At 38.5% G+C, this 14328-nt stretch overlaps 1 protein-coding gene across 1 annotated transcript in view; it reads left to right on the forward strand.

The window, feature by feature from the left end:
- The first annotated feature begins 3794 nt into the window (after positions 1 to 3794).
- GPR149 (G protein-coupled receptor 149) overlaps positions 3795 to 14328 on the forward strand; it is a 57762-nt gene continuing 47228 nt past the window's right edge. Inside the window, exons 1-4 of the mRNA XM_002924703.4 lie at positions 3795 to 4666; positions 4703 to 4843; positions 5787 to 5979; positions 11070 to 11527. Of these exons, the coding sequence (XP_002924749.1) occupies positions 3827 to 4666; positions 4703 to 4843; positions 5787 to 5979; positions 11070 to 11527 (1632 nt within the window). The 5' untranslated portion in view covers positions 3795 to 3826. The remainder of the gene's footprint in view (positions 4667 to 4702; positions 4844 to 5786; positions 5980 to 11069; positions 11528 to 14328) is intronic.

A 14328-nucleotide genomic window follows, 5' to 3' on the forward strand; every position in this document is an offset into this window, starting at 1 on the left:
GCCTGCTTCTTCCTCTCCCACTCCCCCTGCTTGTGTTCCCTCTCTTGCTGGCTGTCTCTCTCTCTGCCAAATAAATAAATAAAATCTTAAAAAAAAAAAGAGGATATTGTAAAAAAAATGAGATTATGGCTAAGGGGAGGGTTTACACTTTCAAGAAACTCATATATATAATATATATGTATTATATGTATAGATGTATAACATATGCATATATAATATATATGTATTATAAAATATAAAGCTTGGTAAAAGGTTGTTTATAAATTAACATTTTGAAAAATGAAACATTTCAAACATTTTTTCTGAGAAACAACTCTATGATAATCAACATCCATTGGAAGTGTTCGCAAGCATGAGTTGCTAAGGGGATAATTAGAAAATATATGTCTGTTGTGATTCAAAGTGTAGAGCCACATTATGATTTTTATTTTTTTTATTTATTTTTTTAAAGATTTTATTTATTTATTCGACAGAGATAGAGACAGCCAGAGAGAGAGGGAACACAAGTAGGGGGAGTGGGAGAGGAAGAAGCAGGCTCCCAGCAGAAGAGCCTGATGCGGGGCTTCGATCCCATAATGCGGGGATCATGCCCTGAGCCGAAGGCAGACACTTAACGACTGAGCGACCCAGGTGCCCCATAATTTTTAAATCTGGTTCCACCATTTACTGTGGGGGGGGGCAATAGTTTACCTAACCATATTAGGATGAGCTAGGTTACCACCCAGTGAAAATCAGCCCCCCAAATCAACTAACTTGCACAATAACTTTTACTTCTCATTCATACAAAGCTTATATCGGTTCACTCAGATCTCCAGGGAAGCCGTGATCCTTCAGTTGGCCCAACATTCCAGGCTGCTTGAAACTTTTACCATCTTCACATTGGTAAGGGCCTCCACCCCATCATAGCAGGGGCAGAGAAAGCGTGGTGAATCCAAGCATCAGGTCTTACAGGCTTCCCCTTTTTATTTTATGACAATATTGATTATTGTGAAGTAGGCAGAAAAGAAAATTAAGATAAGGTTAACCTGATTTTAAAACTGTATCTAATTTTAGCACTTGAAAGGACCTAACAATACTCCCAACAAGCCACCTTATTTTACAGATGTGGAAACAGACACAGAAACAGAAGAGAAAGTAGCCTGAGATTATGCAGCCAGCAATAGCAGGGTCTGACGTTTACATTCAGAAATCCTTCCTAGCTCCCTACTGGCTGCAATTCTACCACCAACCTTTGGAAGTGTGCTAACATTCTTCCCTCTTCTGTCATATATCCTAGAGACCAGGACAACAAAGTGGTTAGGTGTCCCTTTTCCAAATTTATGTTGAATAGAAAACCCCAAACTAATGGTAATGATAGAGGAAACGTCTCTAGGCCTCAAATGGTATTGCAACAGCTATTATCAATTTCTAATCATTGCATTTTAATAGTGTCATACTTATTGTCCAATTCAACTGAAAATCCAGGATTAAATAACATGTTGAAAAGAATTATTTTTGCTTATTGGAGGAAAGAATAGGTCTCAGAAAAGACACAGAAGAGCATACCACAGAATTTCGAAAATGATTTTAAAAAGAAAGTCCTGTTTGTCACTTTGTGCTTTCTGAAGCAACATTATTTTAACATGACTTTATCCCCAGATTCTTCTAACCCACACTGCCCTGCAAGGTCTATTACTATCAGTAGGGAGAACTGGAGGGCTGACCTAGCTGGGACAGGTGGTTTTTGTTTCCATTTGCTGAGCAAACAGCAAATAAAACAACATGTCCAGATAAGCAAAGTGCCTACTGTGTTTACTGATGGGTCTGGCTGGCAATGACTAATTTGCCACATGAGCAGATTCAGGTTTAAAATGTAGCTTCAGTTACCTCTAAGATGAAAGGAATGACCAGAGTTCTATTACCACTTCCATTCACTTAGATCATTACCAACTTTTCCCTTTCCCTTCCCTGCTTTCCTTCAGACCCCAGCACTGGATGCGGAAAGGCACCCTCAGCTCCTGAGGCTGAGCTGAGGAGTGCTACCCTAAAGCACCCTGGGGAATGCCTGACCAGAATTGAGACAGTTAGGGACCATGGGAACAAGCCCCAAGCGAAAAACATTATGCAGTCGGGGCACTTTCTGTTGGCTGTTATTGTTAGACTGTTTCTTTTACAGAGCAAAACTGGGATGCGGCTCCATATACAAGCTGGATTTAAAACGGAGGACCCGGGCTCCTGAAAGCACCGAGGAACTGTTTGAATTGCCTGCCAATATCAACCAATCAGGATGAGCCTCCTCCAACCAATCAGGAAGAGGCCCTTATTTTTTTTTTTCCTTTCCCTTATTAGTATATTGGTCTGGGCAGGAACTTGAGAGGGAACTTTCTCTAAGCAGGGCCTCTTCTACATTGGGGAGGCTAACAACTGTTCTCTGTTTGTGGTGTGTCACCCTTCAGCTGAAGCCATGGTCCCAGTAAAGCCTTGCCCGTGCTTTTGATTTTGGGGTCTGGCCTCGTTTCAGTTGTTAGGCTCAAATACCTGACTCAGGTAACAGAACTACTGTTGTCTGTTACTTCTTTGCTAAGTATCTCATCTTGCAAAACTGACCATTTTTTAATGAGTTTAGAGATTCAGTTATTGTATGCAACATCCCAAATACTCTGGTTAAAAATGTTTTTGTGGGGTAATCTCCCTTTAGACCCTACATAAGGTCATCTGACTTTAACAACTAGAAAACATCATTTATTCAAATGGCAGCTTGCTTACTGGACGACATTGACAGGAAACAGTTACATGTCTAAAGTTAGTATGGCTCTGCTAAAAGATTCTGCAAAATTTTGTTTAGTGTAATGAAGACCATTATGATATTCTTATTAAGTACAATATATATTTTTAAAAAACAAAGCTGGTATATCCCATTCTCTTAAAACTGGCACTGAGACTATTCTTCCTCTAAAGCATTATGAATCAGAGAGGTCTAGATAAGAATAAAAGCAATCTCTTAGTGGAGTAGCTCAGACCTCTCAAAGATGATATTTGTCATTCACATCAAGTCTGAGCAAGCATCTGGGCTAGTTTTATATGTCAAAACCACAAAGGAAGGCTTAGCAAGGACATTGTTTCTTGCTTTGGATGAGGCAGGCTGAGAAGATGCACATCATTTTGCTCATACACTGAACTCCCCTCCCTTTTGTTCCTGCTTCTTTCCTGCTTGGAGTTGACTCCTCCTTCCTGCAGCTCCGAGGATCACAGGCTGATTGAGGAACACAGCGGTTCGACGGGGAGCTGTGCTCAGTCTCTGTGTGTGTGTGTATGTGTGTGTGTCTCTCTCCTTTTTGCCTGTGTGTGTCTCTCTCTCTGAACCTGCAAAGCTGAAACCTACCTGATAATCTCTCTGCCTTTGAATCCAGCTCTGGAACCAAATGCATCGCTTTACTGCTCTTAAAAAGTGAATAGAGTTTGATTACCTCAAGCTACAACCTGCTTTGCTCCATAAGGAGGACATAAAAGGAGCCAGACATCATTGTTTTTTAATCTACCTGAGGAGATTTTTGCTTTTATGCCAGAAACTTACTGGTTTCAGAAGGAAGTTTTTGGTTTGTTTGTTTTTAATTGGAATGTTGAAAAGTTTCTTACTGATGCTTTAAATGGAACCCAATTTTTAAATATGGGTTGAATCAGATCTAAAGGAGACATGCCTGATCATTTTCTGCCGGACTGACAGGGAAACATCTAGAGGGAAACTTGGTGGGAGAGAATAAGATCTGATTTGCAACTAACAATCATGCTTTGTTTTGAGAATATTTACAGACTCATTGAAAGGGAAATTAAATATTAACCAAAGACAATGTCTGGATATTCCAGTAACTTATCAACAAATGACTCTAGCCCGTGGAAAGAAAACAATAATTCGACGAACCTTTTAAATCCGCCAAGAACTTTGAATATCTATCTTTTTTGCCTGACATGCTTAATGACTCTTGCAGCCCTGGCCGGCAGCATTTATTCACTAGTTTCCCTGCTGAAAATGCAGAACAGAACCGTTGTATCCATGCTTGTGGCTTCCTGGTCTGGGGATGATCTCATGAGTGTCCTGTCGGTGACCATCTTCATGTTTTTGCAGTGGCCAAACGAGGCCCCCGATTACTTTCAGTCTCTGTGTACCACCTCTGCCTTACTGTATTTATGCCAGGGCCTCTCGAGCAACTTGAAGGCGACTCTCCTAGTCTCCTACAACTTTTATTCCATGCACAGGGCTGTGGGGAGCCAGGCAGCCTCCAGAAGATCCGGCCAGGTGCTCGGCGTGGTGCTGACCGTGTGGGCAGCCAGTCTGCTGCTCTCCGCGCTCCCGCTGTGCGGCTGGGGCACCTTCGTGCGCACGCCTTGGGGCTGTCTGGCGGACTGCTCCAGCTCCTACGTGCTGCTCCTCTTCGCTGTGTACACTTCGGCCTTTGGACTCCTCGCCGGCCTCTCGGTCCCTCTCACTCACCAGTTATTGTGTTCGGAGGAGCCGCCGAGACTCCACGCCAACTACCAGGAAATTTCCCGCGGAGCCTCCACTCCTGGGACCCCTCCAAGCGGGGGAAGAGTGCTTTCCTTGTCCCCAGATGATGCTCCGGGCCCTGCGCTTCGGTGTTCTGGGGGATGCTCTCCGAGCTCCGACACTGTGTTTGGACCGGGTCCACCAGCGAGGGCACAGCACAGGCAGGGGGCGGCACACGAGGCTGCCGCTGTGGTTGGAGCCTGCCGGCGCGAGAACCGGGGGACTCTCTATGGCACCAGGAGCTTCACCGTGAGCGTAGCGCAGAAGCGCTTTTCTTTGATCCTAGCGCTGACAAAAGTCATCCTTTGGCTGCCCATGATGGTAAAAGTGCAGTTGCTCAAGCGCGCGGGGGTGTGTACCAGACAGTGTGAATGCGTGTTGGGACTAGCGTCCCTGGTTGGGAGAGTCCCCAAGAGATGCGCAGTTAAGTCCGCTTCCAACTGTGTCTCGCTCGGTTTTAGAGACGCACTTGGAGGAAGGCAGCTCACGGGTAGAGCTGGTTGGTTGCGAAGGCTTTGCTACTAAGTGCTTTTCGTTTCAAAATTGGGGAGGGGGTCAGGGAGTGCTTTTGGGCGCGGGATACAGTTTTCCAAGATCTATCGCGGCCAAGGGTGTTCTCATCTCTTGTAGCAATATCTGGGAATATTCAGAAAAGAAGGAAGGTAGTAGAAGGGTTTCCTCCCCCCACCCCCCCACCCCTCCAACCCTCTGTCATCCCTTTCTCTCCACTCCATTTCTGCCGAATAAGGACGCCGCCCATCCTCAGCAGGGAGAGAGATTGGAGAGGCACGATCAGAAGTAGAAAGGGAAGAGAGGGGGCCAAACAGGTTTTTTGTTCAAGCCTTCAGGAGGAAGCCCAGTTTTGACGTAGGAAGGTGGCACCCTGCTGTGACATGCTGGCTGGTGGGGGAGGGTGAGGGTCTAGGGATGTGACAAAGGTCATCTGGAGTATCAGGTGCAGGGTTCTAGTTTGCCTGGCTGTTTTCTGGGTACCATCCCCAGCATTGTAAATTGTGCTTCCTGGAAGAGACCTGAGGTGGCAGGGGACACAGACCAGGCACCCAGGAGTGGAAGCCACCCTGTGGTCTATATCATCAGGCCTCATCCCAAGGGATCCCAGTGGTGCACCGCCAAAACAGAGCTTCTGGCTCTCAGGCAGGAAGGGAGCCTGGAGAAGGGGGGTGGGGCAGCATGCTTGGGGGAAAGGCTTGGCAAAGTAGAAAATTTTATCCTGGGATAGGTCTGAAGCTCTTTGCCTTTGCAGATCCACATGATGGTTCAGCACGTGGTGGGGTTTCAGAGCCCTCCCTTCGAGACACTCAGCTTTCTACTAACCCTGCTGGCCACCACTGTAACCCCAGTGTTTGTCTTGTCCAAACGCTGGACCCACTTGCCCTGTGGCTGCATCATCAACTGTAAGCAGAACGCATATACAGTGGCATCTGATGGGGAAAAAAGTAAGTCCTTGACAGTGTGGAGGTTGGGAGCAATAAGCATACAGTCAAACACAGAAAAGTGGTCTATTGAGTTGTCTGAGTAGGGAATGACGAATCCAAGGACAAATATAAATGGTAAATAAAGGGAAGAAATTATAATGTGAAACAATTCCTAGCACAGTGTTGGGGTAAGTTTTAAAGGTGGCAGGTTTAAAATAACTCTGTGAAGTACTTGTACATTGAATAATTATTTTAGGAAAGAAAGGGATAGACAGAATTTACTCAACACAGTATGAAGTCAAAAAGGTCCTTATATGCTATATCCACCTTAGTTCTTAGCCCAGAGTAGAAAATAAATTCCCTTCCCAAGTCTATGTATGAGAGACTGCATCTCTTTGAAGAGTTAAAAATGCATTATATTATAGCCTGTTGTTACTTAATGGAACAGAATTTTTATTATTTTCCTTATTGTAGTCTTCCAGGGTTTTGGAAAGTTTTCAAACTCGAGTGCCTGAAAACAGTTCAAGAACAAATTTTAAGGGGCACCTGGCTGGCTCAGTTGGTAGAGCATAAGACTCTTGATCTCAGGGTCTTGAATTTGAGCCCCACAGGGGGTGTAGAGATTACTTAAAAATAGAATCTTAAAAAAAAAAGACAAAAAGAAAACAAATTTTAAGTGTATATGTCTACTTTTAGAAACCACAAAAAACTCAATTTCAAGAAGGGAAAATCTGGGGGCGCCTGGGTGGCACAGCGGTTAAGCGTCTGCCTTCAGCTCAGGGCGTGATCACGGTGTTATGGGATCGAGCCCCACATCGGGCTCCTCTGCTGTGAGCCTGCTTCTTCCTGTCCCACTCCCCCTGCTTGTGTTCCCTCTCTCACTGGGTCTCTATCTCTGTCAAATAAATAATAAAATAAAATCTTTAAAAAAAAAAAAAGAAGGGAAAATCTGGCAGAATTTGTCCATGTATGTTCATATATGAATATAGCCATGCTAGTTACATTAAACAAACAAACAATAATAACAACAAAAAGCTATGTTCTAAAGAGTATACCTAGAATGGGAGTGGGGTCAATTATATTATTATATTATAAAACTCTCTAGAGTGTGATTGTTTCCATACTGAGACAGGAAAAGTTGAGGAATGACCTCTATACTTTGACTCTGCCAGGAAGAAAAAAGTATATTGGTATGTTCTATCATTTAATAAATCTAAAAATGCATTAGCGTATGCTGAATTAACTGTTCCATTAATTGTCCTTTGCTCAGAATAAGCAAGTATACTACTCTTTAACAGAGGAAATAAAGGTAAACAAAAATAGTTCATCTTGGACTATTCCAGAGGTATAGAAATTGGAGAATATTAAAGTATATTCTGCAATCAATTCTACAACAGGGTTATTTCATAAACATTAATTAATCGTGAACTGGTTATTTTCCATGTATTGATGACATTTAAATTTTAATATGTCTAGATATTTTTCAAATGACCAGAAGATTTCTTTAGTTTTAAGGATGCCACAAAGTTTTATTGTTAACAGACCCCGAATTCATCTATGTCTTTAAAATAAAATAATCATAGAACTTATATAACAATTATGTGTTTCTGCAGATTAATGTCTAGAGCAATAGTGACACAGAAAATTAATAATAAATCCTTTTGAGTCACATAGAACATATATAAAAATCATTTACAAGCCTGGAAGTTCTAACATTCTATCAAATGTTAACATTTTGCCACTGAATTAGCGAGCCAGCATTGTCTTATAGTATTTAAGATTGTGAGAGAGACAATGAAAGTTCAATGTCAGAGAAAATGAAAAGTCTTAGTGAAGTGATGTGGGGGCAGTCATTTTTAAGAAGTAAAGGACACCTGTATCAGAGCTGAAAACAAAGCAATGCAAGAGACCTATCACTGCAAATGGTCCAGGAAGTATTCTATCTTGTACTGCACAAGATAGAGGAGCCTACGGCAGGCTGACAGAATCAATAATTACATTAATATCTCACCTCTGAAACCATGCCTTTCAAGATCAAAACAGTATTTTTCCTTGAAAATTGCCATTGCTCTTAATTGCATTTAAAATTTCAGGGAAGAAATTCCCTGAAATGTGTAGCTTTATAAAAAGAGGCATGGCTTCAAAAATCAAACATTGTGAGAAACATTAGTTTAAAATGCTTGTAGTCCGAATGGCTCCATTCTCTTTTATGATCCCAGGTTCTGCCGCAGGGAAATTCTGAGAACAAGAATGATATATTTTCACTGTCTGAGAACCCATCATATATTTTCCTATTGCTAAGATGACACGAGAACAGAATTTCAAAATCCCAAAAATGTTCATCCTCAGGTAGGCAAGTGCCTGATCAAGTGCCTTGATTCTTTGGGAATATGGCTTCAGTTTTATATTTAGGCTTTTTCCCCTTAACAAATATTTCCCTTTTACATTCTTTGTCAGGGAACTCCAGAAACAAGGAAGCTTCCTGACTCATATGCCATAGCTTCATTTTGCAGATGTAAATATAATTCTACATCTTAGCCTTAGTGAATGGAAATGGAGAGACATGAAATCAAAAAACAGATTTCAGTAATGGGAAATAATTTGCAGATTAATAAATCTTTCCTATTTCCAACATTAACCTGTATTCCTAGTGTCTCAAAACAAAAGTGTTAAAAAAATGATTTTAACACAGAGGTCTCAGGTGGAAAATATATGGGAAGGATATGGCTTTCACATTCATTTTGTTTGCGTGAGATGATATTTTCTTTTTTAATGAAACAGTTAAAGATTTTCCATAAAATCAGATACTGTTTTTATTTTAAATAAAATCAAAATATCTGGTGACATATAACTCTGAAGAATTATTTTTATAAGCTGATATAATTACTTATGTTTCAAATTGCAATTAGCAAGATGTGGTTAAAAGCAAAAGACTAAAGCTAATTCATGTTTTGTCCAGGCTTTACCTTTCAGAACAAATACATTACACTGATTTTTTTGTAAGTATAGTATAGACTTCAAAATATCCTGACTATTCTGAGGGTCTTTAAGTTTCTGGTAAGTTATTAGTCAAACACTGTCAACTGTTATATTGTTATAACCTATTATCTCCATTAGTTATCTCAGTCAGAATTTACCTTTAGTTATCTCATGGGTCTAATTATCGGTAAAGCGATTTCACATACAGGTTAGTAACTCAAATTCTGGAATCAGTTGGCTTTTAAATTCAAATCTCTTTACCAGTTAAGTAATCTTAAGTAGGTTTCCTCTACCAGCCTCAGTTTTCTCAACTGTAAAATAGAATCAATAAGCCTTTTAGTATGTAGGGTTGTTGCTGTGTTAAATGACATGACCTATGTGCATAACTTAGCCCTGGAGTTCTCTGCTTCTCCATGGTGTCCAACACAATCTCAGTTCCTTCTCAGAGCCTACCTCAGACTACATCTTGCATTTCATGACATGGAGGCAGATTCTCCATAGACAGCCTACACATTCCTTCAAAAACATTACTCACTTTTGCTTTACAAATTTCATAATTATACTACACAGCTATTAAGATACATAACCACAGACATCAATTTTATTGTGTTACATGATAAAATTGGGATTTATAAGTTTTTGTTTGCTTATTGCCCTTGAATTGACAATTTGCCACTTCGTATCTTTTTTTAGAGAAAAGGGAAACCCATCAATAATTAAAACATCCTTTTAGTTCCTTCAGCTTTCACACTGTTGAAGTAGGTTAAAAATTCCAGTTTAATTTTACTGGACTATATTACTAGAAAAAGTAAATAGAACTATACATAAGAGTGTATAAAATATTAACATATGTTTCTACTTTTCCATTTTCTTTGGACAGAAATTCTTGTTTGTATTCTGGCTCAAACAATGAATATTTTGGCTCAGATAATGAATGATACCTATAAATTCAATTTTCAGTCAGCAGAATTGCTTTGTAAATCTTCAATTCTGAGAAAATTTCAGTAATAGAATCAGCATGTGAATGACACTAGGATATACTGTAAAATGAATCAAATTGTATCTGTTGTTCCCATAGAAATTTTATAACTTTTCATAGATTTTTCCGCCAAGGATAGCTAAATGTCTGGTATATGACACAGCTATCCAAGAAGAAAAATACTTTGAAATCAGCCACGTTTTGAAAGATGAAAACCAAAACATTAAATTGCATTTTGTCTATCACCTTGATGTAACTTCATTCTTAATACATGAAATGATCTAGTATTTAATGACATTCACACATAAAAATTATATCATTTTCTTTCACATTCTCACTTGTTATTCTACTAAGACTTTGTACCATATCTACCAACTAGTAGTACTATATTAGCATTTCATAGCATTGCATTTTGCTTGGTTTCAACCATAAAAAGCTTTATGCATTCTTGCTAAATTCATCTTGTAATTAATCAGGTTTAGAGACATGCTATAAAGTGCTTTAGATCACAGAAATATAAATCTATTCATTCCTTTTATAATTCATTCCAAATTTATTTGTATCAGAAATGAATGTTATTTTATAAAGTTTAAAAACTGTATTGCAGCATTTTCTAATCTTTAATGTATGCATTTATAAACACATAGATGTTAGGAGTGGCATACATCAAAATATTTAATACAGTCATATCTGTTGGTGGTATTGTCAGCTGAATAACTTATATAATATTAAGACCTTCTTAATAATTTCTAGCAAAATAAAATTTATAAACAATATCTTTTATCCCCAAATAAAGAAATGTACAGATAATTGGTAGACTGAAAAAGCTAAAACTAAAATGAATATATGTGAGAATTTTCAAATTTATGGTTAAACTTTTTTCATTAAACTGCTTTAAAGACTGCAGGGTTCTTGGAATTCTATGTATTTTAAGCCCCTCATTGCACAGGTGAGAAAAGTTAGGCCCAGAGTGATAAGACACCATGAACTGATAAGGTATATTTGCTTTGCATAATTGACAGGAAATGAAGATAGTGTTTAAATTCTTGTAATCAGTTTGACTGCACTTTCCTATTTTTATTCACTATGAATATCCAATTGTTGTTTATATCTACCTTCCTAACCATGGAACTTTGTGTTTGTTTTTATTTAGCCAAGAGGAGAGGCTTTGAATTCAATCTATCATTCCAACGGAGTTATGGGATTTATAAAATAGCACGTGAAGATTACTATGATGATGATGAAAATTCTACATCCTATCACAATCTCATGAATTCTGAATGCAAAACTACAAAAGACTCTCAGAGAGACACTTGTAATATCTTCAATGCCATAAAAGTGGAAATCAGCACCTCACCCTCGCGGGACAGTTCCATGCTAAAAGGGATCAACAAATGCACGAATACTGATATTACAGAGGCTAAGCAGGATTGCCACAGCGAAAAGGGCATTGATCCACTGCTTTCTGAAAAAACAGGAGATGATATTAACTATGAAGAAACCATCTTTTTGGAAGGGCCAGAAAGAAGACTTTCTCATGAGGAGAGTCAGAAGCCAGACCTTTCAGACTGGGAATGGTGTAGGAGCAAATCAGAAAGAACCCCTCGTCAGGTACAGTAAAGGTTGTTCTTTCTGTGAAGTTAAAAGTGAGACCAAATATGATAGGCATGAAAAAAATGATCAATTGTTTATTTCAATCAGGTCCAAGGTTAATTTCACTTGCTTTGATTTATTTCCATAATATTATATTTTATTTCAAAGTGTTCCTTTGAGGGACTTTTAAATTTTTTAAATTATACATTTTCATGTTTTCATTCATCTATATGTTTTGGGATTGGCAGATTTAAACAGGTTCTTTAAGAAGACTAAAGCTTTCTAATTTAACCTCAAGTAATCTGTGTAAATTCCAACTAGACTCTCAGAACTTGTTTCAAATTAGTTAACTTGTAAGTTTTATTTTTCCCTCTCCCACCCAAAAAGTATTATTCTACAAGTGCCCAAGGGAAGTTTTCTTTTTTACATAAAGGCAAATAATTATATAGCTAGTGGTGAGGAGGGTAGTCCTGCAATTATACTAGACAGCTTGCCTATTAGTCTTGCTAGAACTAGTCCCTCCAGTACTCAGCAGGAATAAAAAAAAAAAAAAAAGATCTATTCCAGAATATACCCAAGTGAGCCCCTGCAAGCTCTGCTAAATGTCCTATCCCTTTCAGGACAGAAGAATGGCTTTATGTTTTATAAAACTGAAAGAATCTGCACCTTAATTTTGTCCCATTTTCTCCTAGGTTCCAGCCTGCCTAAATGATGAGGAATACTTCTTATTTTATTGAAACTGTGTTGTAATATTGACATGAGATTGTTCTTTTCTCCAAACTCTCAAATCTGGCAATTAAAATTGCCTTTGCTTCCCACACTACTGATTGACTAGGGAGAGGAGCCTTTTTCTACAAGATTCAATGGAAATCAAAGTCCACTTGTCAAAACACATAATTCCACAAATACGTGCAAGGAATAATGCATTCATTGATAAAACATGACCACATAATACCAAATATGAATATGGCAGAATACTCCGAGACTTCCTTTATTCTCAGTGATTAAAGCTACTAATCTTACTCTAGTATCACCATCTAAAAAGTAAGTTGGATAACAGCGCCTGAGTGGCTCGGTCAGTTAAGTGTCTGCCTTCGGCTCAGGTCATGATCCCAAGATCCTGGGATCGAGTCCCACCCAAAATGGTACCCCAGCAAAGAGAAAAATTCCTACAGTTTCATCATCAATTTATTCCTGAATAATCTAACCCTCCTGGTTTTCTTGCACTTAAAAATTATTAGGTAATATTCATGACAAAATGTTTTGTGTGTTTATGTGTGTGTGTGTCTATGTATGTAGGTATCCCAATAACTTGCATCTACTTTGGTTTGCTATTTCTCTAACCCATCCCCATGCTTACCCCTTAAGGATTACAGCTATCCTGAATCTTGCTCATGCTTTTTGTTTTATTGTTTTATCACAAGTGAGTGTATTTCTAACACAATATATTATTTAGTTTTGCTTATTTAGAACTTTCTAAAGATGGTGTCATACTGTACCTAATCTGGGACTTGCTTTTTCCCCCACTTAACATTACTTTAAATGACTCCATTTTTTTAATGTATTTTGTCAAAACATTGGAAATTATCACCTAAAATATCACAACTTACAGTCCTCATTTAAAAGTCTTGATCATAGTTTGGAGCGTTAACTACCCTAGAAACTTATGAAAGGATCAGACACTTTACACATAATATACTGTAGTATGAGCATAATGAAACACAACTTACCCATAAGCCTCTATAAATAAAAAAAGAAAATGATATCTAGAAAGCACAAAATTTTAATCAATCCAGATCAAACACCAATCAATACCTTTCAACTACAAGAATTTGCTTAATTAAGTATTAATATTTTAGTATCTGTGAAGAACAAGTAGTTTGGGAAATTGATCTAAAACAGTGGCTGTGAATGGACAGCACTGGAGGAGATAATGCTATGTGAAATAAGTCAAGCAGAGAAAGACAATTATCATATGATTTCTCTCATCTATGGAACATAAGAACTAGGATGATCGGTAGGGGAAGAAAGGGATAAAGAAAGGGGGGGGTAATCAGAAGGGGGAATGAAACATGAGAAACTATGGACTATGAGAAACAAACTGAGGACTTCAGAGGGGAGGGGGGTGGGGGAATGGGATAGACTGGTGATGGGTGGTAAGGAGGGCACGTATTGCATGGTGCACTGGGTGTTATATGCAACTAATGGACAATCGAACTTTACATCGGAATCCGGGGATGTACTGTATGGTGACTAACATAATATAATAAAAAATCATTAAAAAAAATAAAATAAAATAAAATAGTGGTTGTGAAAAAATGATTAGTGATAAAATAGAGAACATTCAGGAAAGATAAAATTTATGTTTTCAGAGACTGACTGAAATGAAATGAAATACTGTTATAAATTTTCAAACAGCAGTAAGAAATTCTTAAATTATAGGCTGATGTTATTGATATGACTTGCCTTTAGCAAAATTGCCTCCGGACTTGAAGGTTAACACGTAACCCAAATAGATGTAGGGTCGAAAAGCTTATGAAAACCTTTCCATGACCAAAGACAGGTTTTAACATGTAACCTGTTCTTCACCAGCAGATATTTCATGGGAGTAGATGGTGACTTAGAAAGCACTTTCATTTCATTTTTCTCCCAAGTACCTTCTTTGCTCTGAAAGCAATGTTAACTTATGTATCTTAAAAGTGATACATTAAACTGCAGTGGACACTGCAGTAAGTTGGGTTTTTTTTGTTTTGTTTTGTTTTTTTTAATACTATCTCTTCTGATTTTCTACAATTGTACTTCCAAATATTTAGGCTCCA

The sequence above is a fragment of the Ailuropoda melanoleuca genome, chromosome 1 (genome assembly GCF_002007445.2).
Source record: "Ailuropoda melanoleuca isolate Jingjing chromosome 1, ASM200744v2, whole genome shotgun sequence".
In the NCBI taxonomy this organism is placed as follows: Eukaryota; Metazoa; Chordata; class Mammalia; order Carnivora; family Ursidae; genus Ailuropoda; species Ailuropoda melanoleuca.